This window comes from Microdochium trichocladiopsis, assembly GCF_020744255.1.
Source record: "Microdochium trichocladiopsis strain MPI-CAGE-CH-0230 chromosome Unknown B0I36scaffold_2, whole genome shotgun sequence".
NCBI lineage: Eukaryota > Fungi > Ascomycota > Sordariomycetes > Xylariales > Microdochiaceae > Microdochium > Microdochium trichocladiopsis.
The window spans coordinates 2,598,537-2,617,131 of NW_025763545.1; the positions used below are offsets into that span (position 1 = coordinate 2,598,537).

At 57.3% G+C, this 18,595-nt stretch overlaps 6 protein-coding genes across 6 annotated transcripts; 2 read left to right on the forward strand and 4 right to left on the reverse strand.

The window, feature by feature from the left end:
- The first annotated feature begins 30 nt into the window (after window positions 1–30).
- On the forward strand, window positions 31–1,800 carry B0I36DRAFT_428420 (TIP41-like family-domain-containing protein). The gene is made up of 2 exons (XM_046162457.1): window positions 31–1,037; window positions 1,204–1,800. The coding sequence occupies exons 1-2, from the start codon at window positions 216–218 to the stop codon at window positions 1,330–1,332; spliced, it is 951 nt and encodes a 316-aa protein (XP_046016995.1). The 5' UTR covers window positions 31–215; the 3' UTR covers window positions 1,333–1,800.
- B0I36DRAFT_314984 (uncharacterized protein) lies at window positions 1,801–4,169 on the reverse strand. The gene has a single exon (XM_046152831.1). It carries the CDS (start codon window positions 3,969–3,971, stop codon window positions 2,106–2,108), a length of 1,866 nt encoding a protein of 621 aa, XP_046016996.1. The 5' UTR covers window positions 3,972–4,169; the 3' UTR covers window positions 1,801–2,105.
- Window positions 4,170–5,101: 932 nt separating this feature from the next.
- On the forward strand, window positions 5,102–7,189 carry B0I36DRAFT_372138 (dimethylaniline monooxygenase; the record flags this gene model as incomplete). Its single annotated transcript, XM_046160083.1, has 5 exons — window positions 5,102–5,136; window positions 5,240–5,790; window positions 5,869–6,448; window positions 6,567–7,132; window positions 7,173–7,189. 5 exons carry the CDS (start codon window positions 5,102–5,104, stop codon window positions 7,187–7,189), a joined length of 1,749 nt encoding a protein of 582 aa, XP_046016997.1.
- Window positions 7,190–7,889: 700 nt separating this feature from the next.
- B0I36DRAFT_359511 (mitochondrial outer membrane translocase complex, subunit Tom22) lies at window positions 7,890–8,688 on the reverse strand (the record flags this gene model as incomplete). The annotated part of the gene is made up of 3 exons (XM_046158141.1): window positions 7,890–7,985; window positions 8,106–8,395; window positions 8,604–8,688. 3 exons carry the CDS (start codon window positions 8,686–8,688, stop codon window positions 7,890–7,892), a joined length of 471 nt encoding a protein of 156 aa, XP_046016998.1.
- A 686-nt stretch (window positions 8,689–9,374) lies between these two features.
- B0I36DRAFT_72367 (alkali metal cation/H+ antiporter Nha1 C terminus-domain-containing protein) lies at window positions 9,375–12,618 on the reverse strand. The gene is made up of 2 exons (XM_046163277.1): window positions 10,339–12,618; window positions 9,375–10,285 (listed from the first exon to the last, which is right to left on the reverse strand). Exons 1-2 carry the CDS (start codon window positions 12,445–12,447, stop codon window positions 9,422–9,424), a joined length of 2,973 nt encoding a protein of 990 aa, XP_046016999.1. The 5' UTR covers window positions 12,448–12,618; the 3' UTR covers window positions 9,375–9,421.
- Window positions 12,619–15,316: 2,698 nt separating this feature from the next.
- B0I36DRAFT_314990 (methyltransferase domain-containing protein) lies at window positions 15,317–16,918 on the reverse strand. Its single transcript, XM_046152832.1, has one exon. It carries the CDS (start codon window positions 16,532–16,534, stop codon window positions 15,593–15,595), a length of 942 nt encoding a protein of 313 aa, XP_046017000.1. The 5' UTR covers window positions 16,535–16,918; the 3' UTR covers window positions 15,317–15,592.
- Between the last annotated feature and the right edge of the window lie 1,677 nt (window positions 16,919–18,595).

The following is an 18,595-nucleotide window of genomic DNA, read 5'->3' on the forward strand; positions in this document are numbered from 1 at the left end:
CCTCAGAGGAGCCCCCACCATCCTCCGCATGAGCCCCAACGTCTCCACAAGCATTCAGAGCTCCAAGGCTTCCTTTCCTCGTGTCTGAAGTCTGAATTGTGGTAGACACAAGGCTATAGTATCGAGCAATTCAAAGGTTCCCCTAGACAGACCCGCTTGCTACTGCCACGCCGCGCGCGATCTGCTCTCTATCACCGACGGTTAGTTAGACCAACATGGCGTCGACGGCACACATCAGCTCGCCCAACGAGCCCTTCCCTTCGCCAGACCACCTCGACCAGGCGACGACATCGCACCGGCAGGGCGCGTTCACAGTCTCAACGCGGAAACTGCCAATCTCGAAGGCGGGGCCGATTGAGCACCTCGAGAAGTCGCTGGGGATCCCAGTACCCGAGATGATCTTTGGGGACAACCTCGTGGCCATCACCCACGAGCCGAGCGCGTGGAGGATCGAGTTCAACGCCCATGATGCGCTCGACCTCGTCGACAAGACGGACAAGAACATGCTCCAGGTGGCGTACGCGCGCAGCTGGAGCGCGAGCAGGGAGCAGACGAGCGCGGGCATCAAGGAGGTCGTCAAGCCGTACGACTGGAGCTACACGACTGCCTACCGGGGGACTGTCTCGCCTTCGACAACCCCGAGCACCACAACGGGCACCACTACGAATAACGACAACGGCAACGCCGACGATGGCCAGTCGTCCTCAACGACCAACCCCACAGAGCCGAGCTCCTTCTCCTTCTCCACGGCCAACGCCCCGCCGATACCAATCGAGCTCCTCAAGCGGCGCGACCCGATCCTCTTCTTCGACGAGGTCGTCCTGTACGAGTCGGAGCTCGACGACAACGGCATCAGCATGTACTCTGTCAAGCTCCGCGTCCACGCCGCGCGCATGCTGCTCCTCGCGCGCCTGTTCATGCGGCTCGACAACGTCCTCGTCCGGGTCCGCGACACCCGCGTGTACGTCGACTTCGCCGACGAGGTGGTCATCCGCGAGTACACGGAGCGCGAGGCGCCGTTCGCCGATGCCAAAAGGGTGAGTCCTATGCGCTTCGCCCCCCGTCTGCTCTTTTCCTCCACCATCCGCCGCCGCCGTCGGCAGGCATATATATATATATATAATGCACTCCTGGTGTGACCAAAACTTGCCGATCTGGGGGAGATCAAAGCTAACGTGCGCCTCGTGGGGGGAAATTATGTAGGCCCTCCTCATGACTGGTCTCAGACCAGATGATCTCACCGTCGCCCTCCGGGACGCGAACCAGATCGCAGAGCTGATCCCCAAGGTCCATGAGGTCCGCGAGGCAGTGTGCTTGAAAGCAAAGCCTTGAGCCATGGGCCCTAATCATCCCGTGCCGGGCCGCAATAGAGCCTGTTTGGTCCTTGCGATCCCAGTGAAGGACTCGGGCTATTTGGACATAACGAGATCTCTAATGTTCAGTTTCCCCTTTCCCTCCCTTTTCGTAGGTTTGGCATTTACAGCGGAGGGGCTCGACAGAAAGAGAAGGGAAAGCATATCATGTAGACACGGGAAGAGAGCGAGGAAGCAGCACAACCCGCTTCCTTCTATTCAACGGGGGACGCTCTGCATCCACACACAAAAGTAGATACCTGCATAGCGATGGCGTTTTTTCTTCATCAAAAGGGATTTTCAAGCTCAGCTGCCCCTTTTCTCTTATATCGTCGTGATTGACACTGCCAGCTTGGAATTCATGTCTTCAAACCCAGCAACTCAGCGAAAATGAGGGAAGAAAAGGCGTCTCACCATTGAACCAACACACAACCCATGCGCAATGTTGATTCAAGAATATCGCAAAACATCGATGCGTAAAGTCATTCATTTGAATATGCTAGGCTGGAGAAAAAGAGATTTCCCGGAATGCAACAAGACTTGTCATTGGACAAAGGTCAAGCATGGCGACCTGTGAAAAAAAGTGCTCATAACGATTTCATCGACAAGCAGGCCCTCACTTGGCCTCCGATGATGTGCCGTCTGCAATAACCCCGCTCCCTCCTATTCAAAGCACTTTGCTTCGGTCTCTTGTCTCTGACCCTATGAGCTAACCCACCCCCGGGAATTCTTGGGGGTTTGAAAGTTGTGTAATCACCTCGCGCCCCGAGGAGAGCTGGTTGGTACTACCTCCTCGAACTCGAGCGACCACTTGTCCACCTCTTCGAACTTGCGGGCTGCCTGCTTGAGTTCCTCGCCCATCCTCTCAACCATCATCTGGCTGTCCTCGCTGACGGCAACCTCTTCTGCCGCGTCCGCGTCCTCGCCCTCGCCTGGCTCTTCTCCGTCCGCGGCGACTTCATTCTCCTCCCCATCGTTCTCCTTGTCGGACAACCGTCCATATGTCCTCGTGGACTTGCGAGTCGCAACTGTGGTGCTGTTCTGCTTGCTGCCGGCGTTGCCCTTATTTGACGCTGTGGCAGCACTGAGTTGGTTCCGCGCAGCTGCTCCTCGTGCAGGACGTCGGCGAGTGCGAACGTCGAGGTGGGTAAGCTCGTCATCGTCGTCACCAAGTCCAGAGATATCCACGTGCTCGTCGTCAGAGTCCGCTGCTCTGGCGTGCCGCTGACGCCGCCGAGGAAGGAGGCCTGTGAGTGCGGCCGTGGTCGGCATGCGTGTTTCTTGCCGCGCAGCGGTTGGCGGTGCCTTGCGCTTCGCTATCCGCCCAGACTGCTGTCTCGTGGGGACGGGCGAAGAACCCTCGGCATAGTTGGGCGAATGCGTCAAGGAAGGGGGGGAGGACATGTCAGAAAGGCTGTCATCTCGTGTGGGAGTCCTTCTGAGTGCACGTCGTCTTGTGCGACCTTTGGCTAGGGCCTGAACAGGAGGCCAAGCGTTGTCTTCTCCTTCCGAGGAGTCAGTGCTTAGTGGTGGAGCCATGAGCTTCTCGTCCATGACAGGTGTAGAAGGCACACCAGGTGTGCTTGGCCGGTCTGGTGTACCCTGCCTAGCCCGGCCTGTCCGCGGCATGGGTGGCAGCGATGGTTGCTCGCCGTCAAGCTCCGAGTCTGAGTGGTCGGCAGTCTGATCTCGTGTGATTGAGGGTGAGGATCGTGGACGCGGTACATGTCCTTCCGTGGACTTTCTCTTACGAGACTGCTTGGGCTCGGGCGATCCCTCGTTCGCAATATTTTGGCCTGACTGCCTCTTGGTCTGCTTGAATGGCGTCGACTCCGCCTCCGGTTCCGAGTCTTCGTCGTCGTCTCCGAGGCCTTGGTCGAGGTCGGACTCAATGTCACGCGACGCCTGCCGCGCACGGGGTTTCTGTGCTGTGCCGAGGATACTGGGCTCTCGTGCACGGCGTCTGAAGTTGCCGATGTTGAAAGTAGAGCTGAGGCCCGGAGTGTTGGGGCCGGCTCTGCTACTCGGCCGAATGGGCCCATCATCGCGACTGAGGAAGCTGCCCGCTCGCGGCCTCCGCTTGAAGTGGCTGGCGGTAATGGTGGATGAGTCTTTGAGCCTGCTTCCACTGGCAGGGCCCGCGCTGGGAGGGGCAACAGTATTGAAGGTAGTGTTGAGGTCGTTGAACATGCTATCGTCCAGGTCGAGGCCCGAGAGATCGGCAAGCCTGCCCTGAAGGGGCGTCGCGGCCTCCTCGCGCCGGCTGATCTCAAGAGACTCGTCGGATATGTCGAGAGCGACGGCGGCTTCGATCATGGTAATGCTGTCGGTCGAGGTCATGTTCTCAAGGCGGTCCATGGCTGAGTCTCGGCGTCTTCGCGAGTCCTTGAGGGCTCTGGTCTGGGGGAGGTGTGCTGTGGTGGGTGCGGACGATATCCGCGCCGACCTGCGCCTCTGGCTTGCCGCCTCCTTTTCGCGATCACTGACATTATAGATGTCGCTGCTAGGCGCGGAAGGCTGGGTCTCAATCCCAGTGGCCGGCTGGGCGGCCGGTACGGGCGCTGCTGCTGCGGCGGCGGCGGCGCGTTTGGGCGCTGCCCGACGAGCGGGACGTGGCATCGCAAGGGATTTCTGGCGAGTGAGTTGCTCAACAGCGTACCAGGCTGGATTGTTGTTCGTGGACGGCCTTGAGCGCCAGATAGGAATCGCTTTGGGTGCGCTTGAGGTAGTGACCGAGTCTGAGGAGTGAATTTGGTTGTGTCAACAGTAGACAGGCACGCCTGCATCCGTGGATGCTTGACCAGAGCTGGAGGGCGTGATGTGGGGACGACGCGTCGCAGCAATTGTTTGGAGGCGCGCCGCCTTGAGCACCCGTTTGTCGCGTTTGGGCTCTGGGTCCAGGTCAAGTTGAGCCCCACCGCTGGGGGGGCTCCAGGGTCAAGGATGCACTAGAGGCATCTTGGGACTAGCCCGAGCCTCTCTGTCGTGGCAGCCTTAGGCAACGTACGTTAGCGTAGTATCTTGAAGCAACTCTACGTAAGGTGTGAGGTACAAATGACGGGAGTCACCTCTAAAGCCTTCTCCTACTCGCACATCATGAGAAGCCCTTCAAGCAGCTCGGCCAGAGAGACACGATGCAAGTTGCTGCATGCCTCGGCCGACTGAAGCGCTAGTCCATCTTTCGCAGGTTGTTGCACCACCCTCTGGAGTGGACTTGCTATGGTACTTGCGGCTCTCTTGAAGGTTGTGGGGTGACAGCAACACCGCAAAGCCATTGCACCCATATTTATTCTGATATTGGCAGCGGGACATCAACTTGTAATGTCGACTGCTTTGTCTGGGCGAATCAGCGGTCCCATTCCGCAGTATCGGCCAACTAACTGATGGCGACTAACGGAGCGTCCGTACTTACACTTTGCATGGATGGATTCCAAGCACGTTGCTAGCGTGGCACGACTCCGCGCGGCCCTGGGTCCGTTGTAAGGCACTCGGCAGCAGCTTGTGTGTATGTATGACGGCACCACTGGCGCGGGGGTCCTGGTGGTGGCGGCCAACGCTCCGATGCGAGACAATGCGGCAGCAAACATGCACTATTGGCGGGAGCAGGGACGAGCTCGCCTGCTTGCTTGCAAGCCTGCCTCCCTAGCCTGGAGATAGCCATCTCAGCATAAGAGCGGTGTCGTGTTTCTTTTGGCACTGTAACTGCTGCGCATGTTTATTTGGTCCCTGAAGGCCTCCCGCTCAAAAAGATGGTTCTGATCCGCGTTGCCGTCATTGGTGGTGGGTGAGTGCAACTACTTGACCTGACTTATAGCAACTGCTGGCTTCCCTCAGGCATTGCATTGCATTGCATCCATCCACAGGCCATGGCTGACACAACCACACAGCCCTGGTGGCCTGGTCGCCCTCAAGACCCTGCTCGACAACTCGACGCCCGAACAGCCCATCGAGGCTTGCCTGTTCGAGGCCGAGGATGACATTGGCGGCACCTTCAAGTACCGCGCCTACGAGAATGCTGAGCTCGTGAGCTCCAAGCAGCTCACCTCCTTCTCCGACTTCCGCTTTCCCCCGGGCACCCCCGACCACGTCACCCTCCCGCAGTACGTCGAGTATCTGCGCTCCTATGCCGACCACTTCAAGCTGTGGCCACACATCCGGCTCGGCTGCCGGGTTGCGGCCATCGAGCCGTGTGCCGACAGTGCTTCCAAGTGGAAGCACCAGGTCGTGTACAAGGACAAGGACATGCCAGAGGCGCCAGCCGTGTACAGATGCTCCCACATTGCCATATGCACCGGTCTCCATGTTGAACCCAATGTCCCTACGATCCCAGGCTCCGAGCACGTCAAGGGCGACATCTTCCACTCGGCCAGCTACAAGGGCCGGGCTCAGTTGGCACACCGCGATGTGCTGATTCTTGGTTGTGGAGAGACCGCAATGGGTATGTCCACGTGCCCTTGGAAGACGGGGCCTGCTTGACCTGTACAGTTGAGCTTACCTCTCTGGACCTGAAACACAGATATCGCATACGAGGCCATCAAGGCCGACGCCAAGTCGGTGACAATGTGCTTCCGGACCGGCTTTCTCTCGTTCCCAAAGCAGCTGAGCCGCTTCCAGGTGTTCGGCAAGGCCTTCAAAGGCGGCTTGCCCATCGACGGGCTCATCACCAACCTCTTCGAGACGGCCTACGTACACAGCGCCATAGCCAACAGCCGCCTGCGGTGGTTCGTGTCTGACTTTGTCATCAAGCGTGTGCTGTGGTTCCTCGCAGGCTCGACGGCCGGCATGAACCAGCACGTCGGCGGACTACCCAACGACCGGTTGGGTAGAGCCTACGTCTTCCTCAACAAGAGTAACAAAGCCATGCCTTATCTCAATCGGCCCTGGAAGCAGAGTAACTGGCTCCTCGACCTCGTGGGCAACAAGTACATTGATCCGCCCGAGGACGCCCAGTCGGACCGCTGGGTAGACACTTGCACCTTCCCGACAGGATTCGATGGCTCCGGCCGAGCCATGTTCGAAGAGCGACCTGACAGGAAGGACTGGGTGCGGATGAAGGACAAAGTTGTTCGTCCAGACTGTGTCGTTCTATGCACAGGGTTAGTAGACTTTCTTGGACCGCAGCCATCTCTACTACAACCCCTTCCTCCCTCCAAATGTCATCTAAAGCTAGAAGTATACTTCGAAACTGACCTCCTCCCCTTGTGTGCCCGTTAGATACAAACAAACCTTCAGCCTCCTCCACCCTTCTTACCCGACCGCATCTTCCGCCACGGTCCGCAACATCATCAACCCGTCCCACCCGGACATCGCCTTCATCGGGTTTGTCCGCCCGGGCGTCGGCGCGATCCCGCCCATCGCAGAGCAGCAGTCCCTGTGGTACACGGCGCTCATCACAAACCGCATGCCCTTGTCCGTGCCCATGTCCAGCCCGCCGCACTACCACCTCCTCGCCAAGTCCACGGCGCGGATCCAGTACGGCGTCGACCACAGCGCCTACATGTCCCAGCTCGGCCGGGACTTTGGCGGCGCCCCGGGCATCCCGGCCTTGCTGCGCGCGCACGGCCTGCACGTCACCCTGATATACTGCTTCGGCGCGAGCTTCTGCACGTTCTACCGGCTCCTCGGCCCGTTTGCGTTCCCGGGCGCCGTGGACATCACAAAGGGCGAGCTGGCAGAGACGATTTACCGCCGCGGCCTCCTGGGAAACCTGTTCTTTGGGCTGATCCCGATGGTGTTCTATGGCTTGCTCAACGCGCTCGCGTGGGTGCTCGAGAAGGTCGGTCTCTTGGGCGTGGTGCTACCCGCGCCGGCTGTCGAGAGGGACGCGAAGGAGATGATGAAGATGAAGGCCGAGGGAAAGATGGCGGCTGTAAATGGCAAGTGATTTGGGCCACGGGCCGAGACGGTGTGATGAGTTGACAGGCTGAGTTCAAGAACTTAGCCTAGTGTCGGCACTTTGTCCCGATCTGAGCACCTGCCTGCATGCATTTGTGCAGACCTCGCCGAGGACCTTGGAAGCCGTCCGTACTTGTCATGTTCAGGCACTTGCATGTCGCAGCTGGGACTACTCAGCTTTTCAATACTTCATTATTTGCTTGGATGATCATGATATACTACACGGGACCAACCTCTTGTGTCCGTTTGCTGCCTCATTCTTACTTCTCCGCAGACGTCCTCCGCGCTACCTCCAATCCCGCATCTGGGTTGGTCCTGGTCTCGAACTTTCCAAAGTCAGGGGTATGAAAAGCCCAGTGGGCGATATGACAACCGATATAAATGCAAAAGGCCAAGTCACCTCCCAAGACGGGATAGTAGCTGTCATGCCTCCTCGAGTTGCACGTAACCCATCCGCAGTCGATCCCCTTTCAGACGTCGATATAATCGTACAAAAAAGCCATGTGCTCTCCCCAAAGAAACACAGGCCGGATAATTTTTGTCGTGAATGGTACTTTACAGGGAGATGTCCCTTCTTGTTGTTATTGATGTGGTGCAGTCACGCTGCGAAAGAGATGTCCTTGACGAGTTTCAACATCTTCCTTACAGCGCTGCCTTCGCAGGCTCCTGGCCAATGGCCGCGCCGACCTGTTGCGCAGTGGCGGAGCCGCCCTGCTGCTGGCCACCAGCGGTGAGGAGCTACAGTGAAAAAACAAAAAAGGTTAGCAGACATCTTCTTTGACGAGAGCAAGACTCCTCCGAGGGGAAGCTTTTGAAAAGCAAAAACAGGGCAACATTTTGTGTGCCGCAAAATCATACCTCGCTGCCCATCTCCCTCATGCGCATCTCCTTCTCCATCTCCATGACCTGCTGCTCCTCGGCCCAGGCGAGGGCCCACGGGACGCCGAGGAGCAGGGCCGAGCTGCTGACGACCCAGAGGGTCTTGCCGCCGAAGCTGAGCACGGAGCGGACGGCGTTGGTCGTCGTGCTGACGGCGCTGCTGATGGTGCCGCGGGTCTGGGGCGACACCATGTCGCGCAGGGCGTACAGCCGCTCGGACAGGGACTCGTTGACCGGGTCGTAGTCGGAGTCGTGGGAGATCTCGGAGTCTGTGTGTTGGTGGTGTCGTGCGGTGTGCAAGTTAGATATTGTTCTTGTTGTTCTTGTTGTTGTTGCTCGACGAGCCAAGCTTGGACATGTGGGATGTGCTGGGGAGCACCATGATAGATAGGTATGCGCTTCTTCTAGTCGAAGGCGAAGTCGACTGTGGCGGCACCCCCAGAAAGTGGGCGCTATTGGCAGAGGTCAAAGACTCACCCGTGTCTGTGAAGTCGTCATCGTCCTCGGGCCCGACCTGGCCCTCCTGGAAGTGCTCGTCGACAACTTCTGTAAGCTGCACCATTTTGTCTGATTTTTTGGCTGGCTATATCTCTGCTTTATGCGGGAGCGGCGAATGTTCGTTGCGCAGGTGGTGGGCGCTGTGGTTGGTGAGAAGAATCGACAAGAATGCCACTGGGGGGTTGGTTTCGCTGTAGTCGTGGTCGTGGTTGTCCAGGCTGGCTGGCTGGCGGTCGCGTGTCGTCAAAAAGTCAGTGATGTAGTGCAGGAGCTGTGGTTGCCAGATTTTGGGTGGGGGCGTCGGGCGCTGCTGATGGTTGACGACTTGGGGTCACGGCAGCAGCAGCAGCAGCAGCAGCAGCAGCAGCAGCCCAGGCAGCTCCAGTGCGGCGGCTTGGTCCTCAGAAAATTCATCATCGGCCAGCAGCTTGGCTGGCAACGGGACCCACTTGCACTTCTTGCACAACTCACTCACCAAGCTACAGCTCCACACCAGTTTTTGGTTCGCTGTGCTGTGACCTGTTGCAGGGTAGCGGCAAGATCAGCCATGTCTGGAAATTGTCCCGTGTTGCCCGCAACACACCACTTGTCAGGCACACAGCATCACGACTATCGTGGAACGAAACTCTATGTGAATAACGGTTGTATCCCGCTTGTTTGTGCTCTGTGCTATATGCTGTCATGCTCTCTGTGCATTACGTGAAGCTCTATATATGCTGAACTCTACTCCCTCCCAAATCACAACCCAACTATCAAGCCGGATGCCAGTAAAAAAAAAAACGCGGCATTCAGCCACACTAAGCCCTGGGCCGAGCATCATCCGCAAAGCGGATGCCACGTCTCGCAGCAGGGGGCACGCGTGGAGTGTTGTCGTCATCGCTGTCGCTGTCTTCAGCCGGCGCGTCCGAGCGGCCCAGTGCCGCTTCTCTCCTCCTGCGCTCCGCAGGTGTCTCGTCGGCATCGGTATCGTCTCGGACCGTGGCAAATGCAGCCAGGCGCCGCCGCCGCTCAGCTGCTGTTTCGGGTTCCTCAGTGCTGGGGTGCTCCGCTGACCCCGTGGTGCTGCTACGGCCTCGTGCTTCCCCGCCTTGGGGCCGGACTGGCGACTTGCCACTGCTGCTCGAGCTCGTGCTACTCTCCGCCTGGCTGTCAGGCACTGTCTGCTCCTTCCGCGGGGATGGCCTGCGTGTCGACTCGGGCTCCCGGATGGTGGGAATATCCTGCTTCGCTGCCGTCTTTACCGCGGCAGACGCATTCGACTGGTCTACCACCTCGCGGCGAGTCCGAGAGTCGAGCATCTGCACTTCTTTCAAAAAGTCTTCCTTGGTCATACGTCGACCGACGCCTCCAATCGTGAAACGAATCTGCCGGTCGTCTTCCTCGGTTGGCTCGTTCGAGTCATCTGTCTCCACAGCCTTCTTCTTGCCCTCAGCGGCGCCACCACGCTTGAAGCCACCCCAGGCGCTGAAAGATTGTTTGATTCCAGGTCTCGAGGACGGCCCTGCGGCGCTTGGCTCTCCAGCTGTGTCGCCCTTTTTCTCGACGAGTCCTCCCATGCCCATGAGCTTCATGCCTTGGCCAAAGTAGTCCTTGCCCTCTCCTTGCTCCGAAGGCAGCTCGTACTTCTTGACAACCTCACCGTCCTCGTCTTCGACAATGATCTGTTTCTCGTGTTAGTGACTCATTCGATAGCTGGAAAAGTGGTCAAACTTGCCGTGTTGCCAAACTGGTAGGCACGAGCAGGTGCGTGTCTGGTCCGCGCCATAGGCTTCTCCTTGCGCTTCTGGATCTCATCGTCGCGCCACTCTTTGACAGTCCGTTTGAATGATTCGTATGTCCAACCAGGCTTTTGGATTTCCTCCATCGCCTTTTCCTTGAGCTTGTCTGTATTCGGCCGTGTCTCGTTGTCGATAGGGTCTTCAATCGCGAGGACCTGCCCGTCCTGATCTTCAATGATGACGTGGTCACCCTCGTCATAGACCTGAAGCTCAGTAGCCTCTTCTCCCTTGGGGCCGACGTTATCCTCGGAAGTCGATGCGTCTGATCTCTCATTGTCCTTGGCCCTCGCCTGGCGCTCCGAAGGTGTCTCGGCCTGGGGCGTGATGGCGTCCTGCTTCTCGTTCTCGGTGGGGGACATGACGCTGAGGTTATCGCCTGTGGACTGGCGCTGGGGAAAGATGGCAGATTGGCTGACAGGCCCGCCAGGTCCGATGCCATCGTCCCATCTCTTTCTCCGTCGTCGTGACATAAGAGAAGAGGCGCGACTCGAGGACCGGTTGTGTGAGCCCTTGTCTTCCTCGCGCTGGCGCCGCAGGAAGGCGCCTGGGTATCCGGTTGGCCCAAGGGTTCCAGGTGGGAACTGCGGCGACTTCACGTCGTCGAAGTCTGTATCAGACATAGTCCGCGCTTGGGATTTTGACTGAGAGGAGATCCTGGGCAGCCGATTCATCCAAGTAGGACCGTCCTCGACCGCGGTCGTGTATGACATGGTGAGCTGGAGGGTGTTGATGCGTTTGCCAAGAGTGAAGACCGCAATCGAGGAGCCATGGACCAGGATGGACGCCACTACCATGAAGGTGACGATCGGCCAAACAAGCAAGGTGACATAGTGATTCTCTTCGCCGAGTGCCGGAAGCTCGCCGGATGGAATTGTCTTTTCTACGGACAATTCGGCACGCGCCAGAATCGCGACGAAGATGGCTCCGACACCAATGGGGCCGAAGTGACCAGCAAAAAGAGCCTCGCGCCATGTCTTGACATCAGGAATGGCGGGCTTGAGAATCAACATGATGGGAATGCGGCGGAAGAAGATGACCAGGATAGCCAATACCGCGAGCTTCCAGGCAGAGAGCCCAAGGCTTGCGTCGTTGAACTGCTCCCAGGGGATGATGGTGCCCAGGTAGACAAAGTAGGTCAAGTTGAGCAACAAATCAATGACGTTGGAGACGTGAGACTCTTCGGTCTTCTCACTGAACCAACCGTCGTTGGAGAAACCGACACCGGCAGCGAAACCAACTAGCAGGTCATCTGTACCCAACATGCTGCCAGAGCCCGCGCAGAAGAGGGCGAGGGTGAAGTAGAAGACAAGAAAGCTCTCTCGGTCGATGAGGTCGTGCCGCTCGGCATACTTAATGCCGTGGCGTGCGATATAGCCGATGGCAAATCCATATATGGCGCCGAATACACACTCGTAGAGAACAGTGTAGACAAACCAGTGGTACAGCGACTCACCAGGGCTCAGATGCTCCTGGATGAGGTAAATGCCCAGGTAGACGAACGGAAAAGCCATGCCATCGTTGCAGCCAGATTCGGCAGACAGCAAGTCTCGCAAGTGTTTGGGTACACGTTTGGCAAACTTGCCCTTGCCGACAACGGACGAGGCCAAGACTGGGTCTGTGGCTGTCATGCAGGCGGCTACAACCAGACTCTCGACCCAGTTCAAGGGCTCGACAAGCCACCAGATGAAGACTGACACAAGTAGCCAGCCCCAGGTCATGACCGGAATCAGGAGAAACACGACAGACTTCCAGTGCCTTTCCATGTAGAACTTTGGCAGTTCGACTCCGACGGCGAAACACTGGACGACCAGGACGACACGGGAGAACTCGAGCGTCACCTCGTCCACGTTGCCCCATTCCTTGGGGTTGATGAGGTTGGCGGCATGGGGTCCAAATATGATGCCGACGATGGTGGCGACGGTAGCCTCGCCGATGTACATGCGCTCCTTGATGACGGAGGAGCAGAGCATGAAAATCGAGGTGAAGCCGCCCAAGATGATGTACACCAGATGGGCGCTCGTGATTGAAAGATGATCCCACGCCATGGTTGCTGTCTTGCTTCCGTGCCGCTTTGGAAGATGTGGGTGGAAAGGCTCCCTCAAACGTGACGTCGACCCAGGCCACACAATTTTCCAGCTGCGGATGATGCTCTTACTTCTTTGCCGCCATGTACAAAGATTTCTGCTGGGGGGCGCTTGACTTATGACTGGCGTCGGGGGATCTGCAGTGCAGAGGGGTTCTGAGAGCACCAAGTCGTCCTGCGATATGCAAATGAGTGAACAGAAGCGTAGGGTGCTTCCAAAAGTGTTGCCTATGTCGTGATAGGTCCGTCCCTTGCTAGACAAGTCGCAAAGAGTTGAGGAGCACTGCCCGGGGCCTTGGTGACGATGTGCTTGTGGTCCCGTGACGGGGATGGGTGCGTGCGGGCTGCACAGCCGTTCCAATGGACCAAAAACTTTAGGAAGCGAGTTTGCGCTGAGGTAAGCGCGTTCCGAGACGTGCCGTGCCGTGCCGGCTTTCCACTGCTAGGCCTCTGCAAGCTACTGCGACGCAGACGCTCCCGATCTCGAGGTTAAAGAGTATATTGACGTGGTGGACGATGGGGCCGTCACGCCGCGGTGCTGAAAAGATCTGGAGAGTCGAACACGTAGGGTGAAAAGTCGGCGCACCTAGGACTGATGTCGTGCGAAACAGATCTGCATCAAGAACAATAAAGGCCGCCGGACAAAGTGGACGTGATGGGGGGCGGGCGCAACTTTAATCACGGCACGGCCAAGCCGCCTCCTAGCAGAGTGTCGAGGACTTTGAGCGCTGGCGCAAAGAATGGAGGACGGGAGCAGCACGAAAACAAAAAGCTGATCCCATGGCGGACGAGGGCCGTGCAGGCCCAGGCCTGGGCGGGCTTGGCGGCGTGCAGGGAAGGCGAACCCGGCCGCAGCGCCCGGGGGACCCCGGCAGCGCCTGCTCGGCGGCGCCTCCAGGGCTGCGATTGAGCCTCCTTGGCCATCCCTCCGCCACGGGCGCACAAGTACCTCGCAAGTACCCCGAGCCGACGACTTGGGGAGGTGAACCGTCCATGGCCAGGCCGTGCTTGATCGCCGCCTTCGGGCAAACCCCGTTGCGGTCTACTGTCAATGTCGTGCCATGTTGCAACCCGGCCGCCTGTATTTGAAATGGAACTTGGGCGCATCTGAGACAGTCAGGCATCTATGCTTTTGTTGCGGGTGATAAAACACGGCAGCAATGTGCCTTGCTCGTGGAAACTGCCTTATCCACCACGTGTGCAGGTGTGTTCCGTCAAGACAAGTGGTTGTCACAACCCGCTTGCCCAATTATGGGATAGATCAGAACTGCCGGGGATGGCTTTGGCTGGCTCACTCTGGGCTTTCCAAGGTTCACATGGGGACAGAAGAATAAACAAACATCAGGGGCGTCCCAACCACGCGGCTCTGTCTCACAAGCTGTGCCTCTTCAACTCGTTCCCGACCGGCCGACCCAGCGACTACGAACGCAGGAGACAATGTCCGCCACGCACCATATTTGGGTTGCGTGACAAGCCGCTTGGCTGTGGCGCAACATGACTCAACGCCCTTTGGTGGAGGGAGTGGTGATGCTCAGCAGACGACATCTTTCTTCGCCAGTCGACATGGCAGGAATATGCAGATGATGCAGCCAGGACGATTAGGAATGGCCGCGGGTTCAATGGGACTAGCTCGACAGCCGTCACTGTCAACCAACGCCGCTTTGCTGCTCACATGTTGCAGGCGCTTTAAGGCATTGACGGTGGCTTGAGGCGAAGAGTACCTCGAGGGTACCTTTGGATCCAGGGATGTGGGCACGATGCGCGAAAACGCCCCAGCCAACCTTGGGTAGCAAGCAGAGCCCATGCCGAGATTCAACAAACAAGATGACCACAACAAGCGCCACTCGCATGAAGGAAATTGACTATTCGTGCAGCTGAGGCTGGACGAAGGCGTGGACAATGTGGGCGGCCTGTCTTGGACTCTGCAACGACTCTTTCCTTTCCACCAAGGGCCTCAGACCACTTCTTCTTGCCTTCCCACCACATCATCGTCGACATTGAGCAGACCTTGTCCTGCGAGACTCTGCGCCTTCAGCAGCGACACCACACCCCCACCCAACACGACCAAGAAATAAACACACGACATTGTCCCTGGCTACCTTGCACGACCAGCCTGTATGCGAGGTTTTGGCTTGGCTTACTCGTCGACGCTGCTCGATGGTGCTGCTGATGCCACCCAGCGTGCCACTGCCGCAACGCCAATACCTGGGAAGTCCAGGCTGGGCCGAGAAGATGCTTCCAGCACCAGTCCAGCCTACACAGCGGAACAGGGGATACAAGGGTACGTCATATTAGCAGCACTCGGCAGTCTTGGCGCCAGTCCTGCGCCCGCGCGGCGCCCTCCAGTGTCCCACAGCCCTACTCCACCACTGCTCGTCCTCCCGAGCCTCTCGAGCCTCTGCCCGCCTCTTTCTCCAGTCTTCGGCACCTCCATGCAGGACCAGCCCCGTCTCCTCCGAGTCGCCAATCCGCGCAGTGGGGCCCTCGTACAAGCTGCGCCGGTTTTCCGGCTCGGCATCGTCTTTGTTTCAATCTGTTCCTGCCAGCACCGCGCAATCACGCCCTGCAAGCTTTTCCCCAAGCTTTTCGCACCTCCCCATCGATGCCCAGAACAACTTGGCTTTGCAGACAAGCATCGCCACGCTTGAGGTGCAAAGATGCTTCTTTCCATGGTGGTCGTGCCCAGACCTGCATTGCATCGGTGTGGTGCCCCCGCGGCAGGGCCCGTAATCGGATGCACAATGGAGCATTCGCATGCCAAGATCGACAGCCAATGGTGGGGCACAGGCACATGAGCAGCCACGAAGCAACGCCTTTCTCGGTTCGGTCAGCAGTGCAGCGAGATCAACAACAGACGACCACGACTTCGCATCGTGGCGTCACAGATCACACAGTCACACATTTCAGTCACAGGCAGTGTCGAGGCATTTGGCTGCAGGTCGTCTGTGCTTTACTTCAACGGCTCTATGGTGTAGATGTGCTTGCTGCTGGACAAAGATATCCGACCACTCAGGCAGGTGCCAATCTTTTCTGCACAAGAGGCAGGCGTTGTTGTCCTGAGGGTGTAAGTACGTAGTTCTTCCCATTCGACAGCCCAGAGTGCTGGATCACACCCGCTTGAAGAGCAAGAGCACACCAGGCGAGGTCATCCTGAGAACCAGGTTGTCACTCTGAGCGCCGCCCTCGGACAGGACAGCCTCAATCTTTCTCCTCGAAGCCTTGACCAGGTCTCGCTCGGTGCCAGCCAGATCTGGATGTGCTTCTCTCCATCTTGTAATGGGGCTCATTGTGTCTGCTATCCTCTCGAGATCATCCATCGTCAGAGTCTCGATAGGCACTGCTAGTTCGCCCTCCTGCACAGCCTCCCCCTCCGGCACCCAGATCAATCTCTGGAACGATGCCGCATCGAATTCGGGAACAGGGTGGTCTATGGTCCATGGCAACAGAAGCTCTGAGTACCTTGACCTGCCAATCTTATTTCCCCGGGCCATGTGAGGCTCTAGGTCGTTGTCTGTGAGGTTGGTGAGGAGCTTGGTGAGCGCCGTGGCGTTGGGGTTCGAGGAGTGCGGCATCTTTGCGCTGCTGCTCCAAACCGCGACTGTGCCGCCAGGACGTACGACCTGTGCGAGACGTGGCCAAAATTCGGTCATGTCGAACCAATGCGCGGCTGCGGCGACTGTGACTAGGTCGATGCTGCTATCCGCTATGCCCTCGAGAGTCTCTGCCCTTGAAACAACAAAGTCGATAGGCTTGGATGAGCCAGACAACCCACCAAGGATGGTGGCTGACTCGATCATACCGGGGCTCGGGTCGACACCTGTAGCGTGTTCGAATTTTGTCGCGAGTTTCCGGACAACCGGACCAGGGCCACAGCCGACGTCCATTATCGTTCCGAAGTGACCGCCTGTGGTAGTGTGAAAGTCGACAACTGTGTCGTAGACGACTTGGGGATAAGCAGTGCGAGCACTGGCATAATGCCGTCCTTGCTCGGAGCTGTAGGCGCGGAAGACCTTCTCCTCGGTATGTCCTGTATCGGTAGGGACAGCCATGGTGTGTTGTGCAATGGTACTCCAGTGATGGGGGGGAAGTATTTGCCTTGAATCTGATTGCGTCGGCACTGTTGTTGGCCTTGTTGTTGAAATTGGCTCGAGACGATTCGTCGACCTGAAGGAGTTCCTCAAAAAGAACAAGTGAAAGTTGGGACACACAAAGAGATCGAGAGTGCTTTAATAACTTGATATCGACGGACGCTCGAGCTCTCAGTCAACGACACGTCCTAGCCAGCTGCTCTCGCTCACAACCGCTTCAGGCCAAGACCAGGCAGTTTCGCTCGCTCTGATTGGCTGACCTCCTCTTTTGGTGAGATCCGCGCTAGGCCGGATTCAGGGCAGGAGTGCGAGCAAAGAGAAACGTCGTAAGGAGCATAATCCCCTTTGCAAGCTGGCATGGTTGCAAAGGTCATGTGGGATTAAGACATGCTCGCATATAAATTACCCATTTAGGGTCGACGGGGAGATGATCTAAAATTAGCCCTTGTCCTTTCTTGTCCCAGACCGGCTCTGTGCAGGCGTGTACCAAGGGGGGGCCTCCGGGTCTACGGGAAGCTTTGCCGAGGCCTGTTGCTGGATCGTCGCTCTGACCTGATACTTGGCGTTCAGTGCTTGTGCCTGGAAGGAAAACCCCATGAATACTTCTTGCCTGTGTGCACACTCGAAAATGGGCAAGACATTTGGTCAGGACGGCGATGACAGTGCTTCGTCCGCCCAGGTGGGGGAGTTAATGTGCTACTGCTGGTTTGGAGACTTACTGGATAAACTCAATTAGACTGTAATGGGAATTGGCAGAAAGGCAGGCTCACCTTAAAACAGCCTGTTAAACTGATGACTTTTGCTACCAGGACGGGTGTACTGGTACTTTTCTTTCTTACAAGTACGTTGAACGCTCCTGGAACCAAGAACTGGGCCTTGGTTCGGGGCGTCTTGTTCTCCGCGTTTCGTTGTTGTTTCCACGTTGGAGATTCATTCGTTAGGCAGTGGACACATCAACTTTTACGATCTTACAATGTAGATATTCCTACGGACAGAAGAGGTATGATTGTTCATTACGTTGCTGCTTGTTGGGAGGCTGTGCTTGAAGCAGAAACTATCATTTGTACATCTGGATGTGGATTCGAGTTTTCTTACAGCTAGTCCCCTGCTGATGACACTTATGTCGCTCTTTTTGGGGGTCTGGTAGTCGTTGCTATAAATTGAAAAAAGAAAAAGAAACGATGGAGGGGCCCGGATCTTTATCCTTGGCCTCATTTCAGGCCGAGGTTTTACACGAGCGCTGTGATTTGCAATACTGCTTGATTCGTCGCCCACGAGTTTCGTAAGATGTGTTCTAGGAGTTCTTCCTCGTGTCAACCTCATGAGTTGTGTAGACACGTTATGCGGAACCTCTGCTCGCCAGGGAGTTGATCGCGCCTATTGCCAACCTTGCTTTTGACTCGTGTTTGTGTGTGGTATCGCCAGAAAGGGAAAACGTCGTGTCCGTGCTGACCAGAAGCCCCGATACGACAATTCGAGACGAATCTCCATTATCTAAATGCCGTGTCTCGAGGCAATAGTCCGCGTGACATGTGACTGGTGCTGTGCCTCTCCTCTCCTCGGGCGGTGGACGATCACGGAGTGCCGATCAGGCTTAGGTCTGAAGTTATAGGCTTCAAAGTATAACCCCCCCCCCCCAATCCGAGGTGGTACAGGAGGTTGACACGTAAAGAACGAGAGCAGAATGTTTCATCTTCAAGCTGATAACACAACGCTGAAAGGCTGGGATATAACTTGATATGCTCCTACCTGGACCTCTGGACCTCTGGACCTCTAGTTCAAGAGTAGGTTCCAGGCTCCGCTTCACTGTCGCGCGCCGCAGCAGTTAATCAACACACGTCATAAGGGGCGAGAGATCAGGCAGAGGATATCTAAAGGGAGGCTCGGTCGTCACACGGCGCCCTCGGAGCGTAGAAGCAGACCAAGACTGGGTTGTGCAGGGCCTGAAATCGATATGCTTGGCAAGTAGCAGAAGTCCCATTGGGCTCGGCCGGGGTATGGCTTGGACGTCCTAGCTCTTCA